Source organism: Calidris pugnax, unplaced genomic scaffold, assembly GCF_001431845.1.
Source record: "Calidris pugnax isolate Ruff unplaced genomic scaffold, ASM143184v1 scaffold198, whole genome shotgun sequence".
Lineage (NCBI taxonomy): Eukaryota > Metazoa > Chordata > Aves > Charadriiformes > Scolopacidae > Calidris > Calidris pugnax.
Genome location: NW_015090925.1, coordinates 879,724 through 886,996, shown reverse-complemented (window position 1 = coordinate 886,996; position 7,273 = coordinate 879,724). Strand labels below are relative to the sequence as shown.

The window sequence follows — 7,273 nt, the reverse complement described above, 5'->3', positions numbered from 1 at the left end:
AAAAAAAAAAAAAAAAAAGAAGGGACATGGCCAAAAGGCATCTCATTACTGTCCCAGCTCAAAGAAAGAGTAACCAAATACCTCCACCAGATCTTTTTGTTGTGTGTTACTTCGAAAGGTCGTGTACAGCACCAGTCCCAGCATCACTGACACCAGAGCCACGCAGAGCAGGACAAAGACAGCCGGGTGGATCCCTAGGAAAGAGCACAAGGGGACATTCCTGGAGTGATACAACGCACTGAGAAGAGGCAACAGGGAGAAGGAATTTATGCTTTGGGAGAAGTTTTCGTATTTTTAAAACAAAAGATGTGTGTGTAACAGAAAAAAAAATATTTCAGCCACTTTAGGTGTTTCTGAAATCTCAGAAGTGAGAATGCAGGGCTGTGAGGGTCTCTCCCACCCCTCTTTTCCCTTGAACAGCCTAAAAACCTCACCCAGTGACACAGATTAACTCCCCAGGGTGCTGGCACCGCTGTGCACCCCAAGAGCACAGGAAGGAACCTCACCTTCCCAGCGGCCTCCAGCAATGAGGACTTGCACGCTTGGCCTTGGACGCCCACTGGTGCCTTCTGGGGTGAGCTGCCCCCTCCGTGCCCAAGCGCTGTCCCCCAGCGAGGGGGTTCACCCACCCCTGTGCCAGCCTGGCCGTCCTGGTCAGGTCCTTTCACCGGCCACCTCACCCCTTCCCAGGGGCCCCAGGAGGGGCACGTGTGAGCGTGCCTGGGGGAGCAGGGGCTGCTGGCGGGGGGACAGAAACCTGACATGAAATGCAGGCCTAGGAAAACCTAACTTTAAAAAAAACATAGCTAAACTAGAATTGAGACTGCTTAACTGAAGGAGCGCTACAGATGTGTACGTTTTCCCAGTTATCCTCTTAAACTGCAAAAGCCAGACTATTTAAGGGGAAAAATACGTAATCTCAGTAACTCAGCCTTCCCAGGAAACTCATCAGCTTCAAGACGCTCTCGAGAGCACGGGTTCAGCAGGATGCGGGCAGCTCAGAGCAATTCCAGAGGCACGCTGTGGGCTCACCTCATCCCTCCTGCTTCCTATGCTTGTGGGGATCTACAGAGCTCCCAGAAAGCCCATCCGCAGGCTCCCGACTGTCCCTGCCACCCCTGAGCAGGGACACCCCCTCACCTGGAGGCCACACCTGGATGTGCCGGTAGGTCTGGAGGGTGGTGGCACCGCTCTGCACCCGCAGGCTGAGGCAGTACCGTCCCGCCGCGCTGAAGCTGTGCTGCAGGGTGTAGCAGGAGCCGTTGAGGGGCACCAGGCGGCATTCCTCACCCTCCAGCGGGACGCAGCGGGACCTGATGAGCCAGCAGACAGCCAGCGGCGGGCTGCGGCCACGGCGGCGCCCAGGGAGAGAACACAGGGTGAAAACCTCGCAAAACTTTCAGCTAAGAGTTGATGAATCACTCAGTTAAAGTAGCACAGTAATCCGGGAAATAATGAAGTTACTCTAAATACAAATTGGGAACTAATTAACTGCTCAATTGTTTAGTTTATAGTATTTGTCAGTTCAGGACGTTCCTTGTGATGCTTCTCTAACAGCAAGGCTTTCAGCCGCCAGCGATACCTGCGTGGGGCGTGGGAAGGCCACCCTGCCCAGAGAACCCCTCACTCCTTCTCCAATAAAGAAAAAAGGAATCTTTTTTCCTGCACTTCGAGGGAGTAAAGGTTGTTTTTTCTTTGTTCTTCTCACACAGAAGAGATCACTGTCTGTGCTCCTGAAGCACATCCAAGGCTTTGCGGATTCAAAAACCCCAACAACCCAAAGTGGACAGAATGTAAGATGAGCTCTGTCCAACGGGCCCCTAGCTGGGGAAGGTAAATCAGTTGCAAGGCTCCCAGTACTCCCTTACAATCACAAAAGGGGTTTATTTGCTATCAGGTGATCTAGGTCCTGTCCACTTTATGGCCATGTGTCTTCTCCCCATGTCTAGTTGATGACTTTTATTTGCACTTTCAGAGCCTTGTTCCAGCTTATTCTGCTTGGATTCACCTTACCTGCTATGGACTTTGATTCTGAAAACAGAGCTTTTCTTTACCCTGGCTTACTAGTATTTTGTCCCTTATCTCTTTAAGACACTCCCTGCTAAAGAAAGCAGCATGTTTATGTGTTTAGCTCATTTTCTAGCTTTGTTTTTGATAACCCGTCTCTCAGGCCTTTGTCATTGCTTTTGAACCATAATGATCCTGCATCAGGCCGGGTCCTGTGGCCAGGAGGTCAGTCTGGCAAACCCTGTCCATCCTACAGCCCAGCCTGCTTTTGGGGATCTCAGGTTTGGCTGTTTGTATTTATTCGCGTGCCATCTCCAGCTCCCCTCCTGCCAATGTGCCACCCACTCCCTGAATTGCTACTTACGTGCCGTTGATATGAAGAGATAAACTCAAGTTTTCCATTACATGGGTCTCTCTGGAGCCCACTACGTTAACACTTTTAACAGCATCTGAGGGGAAGAAAATAAGTGTGTCATGCTCCACCTATAATCTTGAAATGAACTGGTTTTCCAGTGAAGCTTTGTTTTCATAGAGTTTGTAGATTTTAGTTCCATCACTCACACGAATAATAACACGGCCTTGCACGCAAACAGGAATCCTACTGGTAGAGTTGTCGTAAGCTTCTGAATGTTTTGTGATTTCTTTTTAGCATATAATCAACTATTTTATTAATCCTTTACATATTTACTTATGTGTTTATTTAGTCTGGAAGCTGATCAAATCAATAAGACTTTCCTAATGCTTATTTTTTAGGGATTGCCAGCATAAATTAAACAAACAAATCCTTCAAAACTCACGGTAAACATTTTATTTTAAGTTTTAATTGTATGTGAGAGTTTTACAAAGAACAGTGAAACTTTTGATAAATGAAAAAGAAACAGAAGATTTTATCTATTTCCCCTGATTTTTCTGCACTAGAACTCTTCATAATGCTGAAGTTGTATTATCATGTTATCACATTAAAGTGAGGTTGCATCTGTACGTATATAGCAAGTTCTGGTTTGAGGATGCAAAATGTTTCATACTTACCCAGCAGCCCCAGGGCAGTGGTAAAATCACCAGTTTTCTGCACTGTTTCTCTTTCGTGTATGATGCTTCCAGTTTGCTCCCATTCAGCTACGACTTTGAGGTGCACTGTGCGGTTCCCCATGGCAGAGTAGTTGTAGTAGACAAAGGGTTCCTTGGTAATCTGATAAACCCTGTGTGTAATAGGAAAAGATTTAGAATCCAAATTGCCTTTTACCAAATCCTTGCATATTTCTGATTTTAAAAGGAGCAAGCTCAAATACATTGTCTTTATAGACAACGCTACAGCTGGCTGTGATTCTAACTCTGCTTAATGCCCGTATCAACAAGGATTAATATCTGTGGCATTACCAATACAACTACCATCAGTAAAAGACCCAGAGTATATTGATGCATTTTTAATCAAAGAAATGAAAGATAATGCTAAAATAATTAACAGAATTTATAGCAGGTGTGGGCTATAACCTAACTCAAGCAGTAAGGGGAGGGAAGGGAGGAAAAAGAAAAGAAAGAAAGAAGAAACTCAGTATTCAAAGACTAAAGCTTACATTTCTATTTGCACACACTTATTCGCGTTGGACATAAATTTGTCCTCACTGAAGAAAAATAACTGACTCTCTTTTTTCTTCCCTACTGCAGAGTGGCTTAAGGTTTTATTTCTGACTGTTATGAGCTTTGTTGGGGTTTCCTCCCCTCCCCGTTTTGTTACTAGGTAAGCATTAGCTGTGTGTTCATGTGGATCTCCCCGTTATTTGAGACACCTACCCATTTTCAGAAGTTCCTCACTGAAGTGGTGTTGGATTTTTGGGTAACTGGTGACAGTGACAGGTACTCACTGCCCAGCCACAAGACAGTGTGCTGCTTTCATTGTCCCTCAGCACACAAATTATTCACATATTCAACAACAACCTGCTCATAGAGATCTGCAGGTGCAATGATGTTTTAAAGTAACAATTTACAATAAGCTGCTTCTTCCAGTTTGTTCAGTTCAGCTCAGCTCATTGCACACACAGTAATACAGCATATAGGTATACACTTAGGGGTATTGTAAGAAATGTAGGCCTCTAAAACATCACCTTTTTGTGAGTGTGCAGTGACTTCTATGCCAAAGTTCTTATAATTCACCTGGTTTGACATGCTCAGACTGTACCAACTGACAAGGTGTCCTGTGATTTACTCAGCATTTTTCTCTAGATGAGCATCTGAATCGTAGCCATCCTGAATACTCATTGAAGCAAACAACACAACCACACCTACCCGTCTCCAAAATCCCAGCTGTAGACAAACGATGCTGATTTGAAGTAATGGCTTGGGTCATGAAGACAGAAAGAAATCCGGGTCACAGTGCCGGTGGAGGAACTAGAATCCTGTGTGATCAATCTGCTGTCTTCTATCTGGGCAATGGTAAGATTCCCTGTGATAAATTCTGCAGAATAATAGGGTAGGGAAAGAATGACACCACTCGTCACTTTCATGGCATGCTCTGTGTGAGTATCAAAACATTATGTAAAAGGTACTGCACAAGTCTTGCTGTGTCTTAGCGGTTAAGTGTATTTTATATCTATTACTCTGTGTTGTTGCACGTGTTAGTGAGCAGAGAGACTGAAATACTTATTTAGGGTTAGACAATGGGAGGGATGTGGTTACGAGTCTCTGAAAGAAGGGAGTGTGGGAAGCTGTCAGATGACATGTCATGTCAGTCCCTCTGTTGGAGATTTGGTTAACCACACCACATCATTGGTCAATTTGTCAAAAAATACATGTTTATGGTTATGAATATTCCCAGTAAGCTGAAATTGCTCTTAGCAATGTTTGGAAATGCAGCTGTGACTTCACGTCCAATTTCAGGACGCTCAGTCAGAGCTTTAAAAGGAAGCGTGATGGCTCTGTTGTGCTGGTGGCCCAGGACTGTGCTCTGTCACACGACAGGGAAAACCAGTGGATTGTCACTGCTCCTGCTCATCCCAAACTTCGACTGGAAGTGCTGGGGATGGGGACGGGAAGCGTTGTTGTTGTTTTAGGTGTCTGGAGGACACTGAGCAGCGCTGAGGTGCGAGCTGCAGCTGCTGAGGTCCCTGTTTGTGGCAGTTTCCCCAGGCTCAGGGACAGGCGGCAGCTCGCACTCCCTCTGCACGGAGACAGGTACCCTACGGCCCTCACGCCTGTCCCAGCCCACCCTCAGGGTACACAAACCAAGCTCTGCTGGCACAAGTCATATTTACACCTGGCTTTCATTCTTCTGATGCCAGCAAAGGCATTCTGATGTAAATTAACACAAATGAGCTGTAAAGCCATTCTACCTGTGATCTGAAGCACGGTGACATTTCTAGCAACCGGCCGACACAACCAGCAGTTTCTGTGAGTCACCCAGACAGATACAGGAAAAGTCCCAGGAAATTCACCGGTCACATGGATCACGGAGCTAAACTGCTGCTCGGATTTCTCCATCAGAATCAGAGGAGCATAAATCCAGTTAAAGTGATACCAGTTCGACGTGATGCTGTCATTCTTCATTCTTAGACTGGCGTGAACTGTGGCTTGAGCTCCCGTTGTAATGGGGCCATTGTTGCTTATTTCCAGACCATGCTCCTCTGTGGAAAGAAGAAAAACCAACCAAAACGTGTTGTATTGCATTTTTTAAAAATTTATTTACTCATTTTAAGTAGTTAGCTGTAGTTATGTGACTCACAAGGACATTCATCCCAACCAAAGCTTTACCACTTTTTTTTTTCCCATTGAAAAACCTGGAACAGAACCTGTTGCATGTACAGAGGAGTTCAAACAAGCAGCATTAAACATATTAAACCGGGTCCTAGAAACATTAACAGTAGAAGGGAGCTTCAGACCAGAACATCACAGAAACTTTGAGGAGATTTTACAGGCAGAGCTGGGCACCGGCTGTAGGTTCAGTGTCACTAATGATCTAACATGGTCCCTAAACTCCAGCTACTGGAAGAAAGTCAAGCTCAGCTCTAATCTCTTTCCTAAAAAAATGAACTTTCAAACTCGGGTAAGATTTCATCCAACAGATTCCTTTGTCAGCTCTCTTGACCCACAAGTCTCTCTCTCCTTTCTCCTGGCTGAAGAAAGGCCCTCAGTACCAGCTGCTTCTACTCTATGGTCCACTGCTGACATCCCTCTCCAGGAAAGAACCAAAAGTCCCAATGTAAATGAGACTTTTACCATGCCTTAGTGGCAGATCAGCTGCCATCCAGAGGGACCTGGACAGGCTGGAGAGGTGGGCCCTGGTGAACCTCATGAGGTTCAACAAAGTCAAGTGCAGGGTCCTGCCCCTGGGTCAGCAGAGGCTGGGATGGAGGGATGGAGAGCAGCCCTGCTGAGAAGGGCTTTATTCCATGGAATAAACTCCCAGAAGTTTTATTGCAGGTACTGAGCAGATCTGGATGCAAATGGACTGTGAGAAATAATTGTAACACCAATATCTGCGAAGGAACTCCATTGTTTCCATTTCACAAGACAAGGAACAGCCCTCAGCTCAGATTTTTGAGTTAACAGAGAAATGCTTGTGATTTGAGGAAATCTGGCACAGAGAAGTTTCCAGTCTCTAGAAGATTCAGGCTTTGTTTTAGCAGAACTTGGGAAAAAAACAGCCAACTACCTCTTGCTTATCTCGCACTTCTCCTTGGAGGTTATCAGGCGCTGCACAAACCAGGGCCATCCTGAGGCCCAGCAGCCGCCGCAGCTGGAGATCAGTGGCTCACCCAAGGTCACCCAGCGAGCCACCGGTGGGGACAGACATCTCAGCCAGTCCAGGGGTCTCTGCCACCTCTCCCTTCTCTCCGCAGTGCGGGGAGGCCACCCCAGCAAGAGGAACGGTTGCCCAGGCAGGGTATGGGCCCTGCTCTGGGGGAGCGCACCCGCAGTTTTTGGGGTCAGAACCGCAAAGCCCGGGACGCCCCGGCTTCGCCGCGGGCACCAGCTCCCAGCGCCTGGCAGTGACCCCCGGGGTGGCGACCGGGTGTCCTCCGCCGCATCCCCAGTAGTGGCTAGCGACACCGGGCAGAGGGCCATCCCCCCCGCTCCCCCCCACGGCAAGCCCGGCCGTGTCCCCTCGCCCCGCCGCCCCCCTCGCCCGGCGGCGGTGACAGCCCCGACCGGCGGCGCCTCCTTACCTGCCGCCGGGCCGGGGGCGCCCAGCAGCACCAGCAGCACCGGCAGCACCGGCAGCGGCATCTCCGGGGTGCGGGCGTTGTGGGCGCGGGGCCGGGCGCTGCCCCCG

The 7,273-nt window shown here is 47.9% G+C and overlaps 1 protein-coding gene across 1 annotated transcript in view; it reads right to left on the bottom strand.

Annotated features, from left to right (window-relative positions):
- The window catches only part of TMEM130 (transmembrane protein 130), an 8,579-nt gene extending 1,312 nt beyond the window's left edge, over positions 1–7,267 (bottom strand). The window contains exons 1-7 of the mRNA XM_014951365.1: positions 7,167–7,267; positions 5,334–5,624; positions 4,291–4,459; positions 3,037–3,206; positions 2,372–2,456; positions 1,141–1,343; positions 82–194 (exon numbers count right to left, since the gene is read on the bottom strand). Of these exons, the coding sequence (XP_014806851.1) occupies positions 82–194; positions 1,141–1,343; positions 2,372–2,456; positions 3,037–3,206; positions 4,291–4,459; positions 5,334–5,624; positions 7,167–7,227 (1,092 nt within the window). The 5' untranslated portion in view covers positions 7,228–7,267. The remainder of the gene's footprint in view (positions 1–81; positions 195–1,140; positions 1,344–2,371; positions 2,457–3,036; positions 3,207–4,290; positions 4,460–5,333; positions 5,625–7,166) is intronic.
- Between the last annotated feature and the right edge of the window lie 6 nt (positions 7,268–7,273).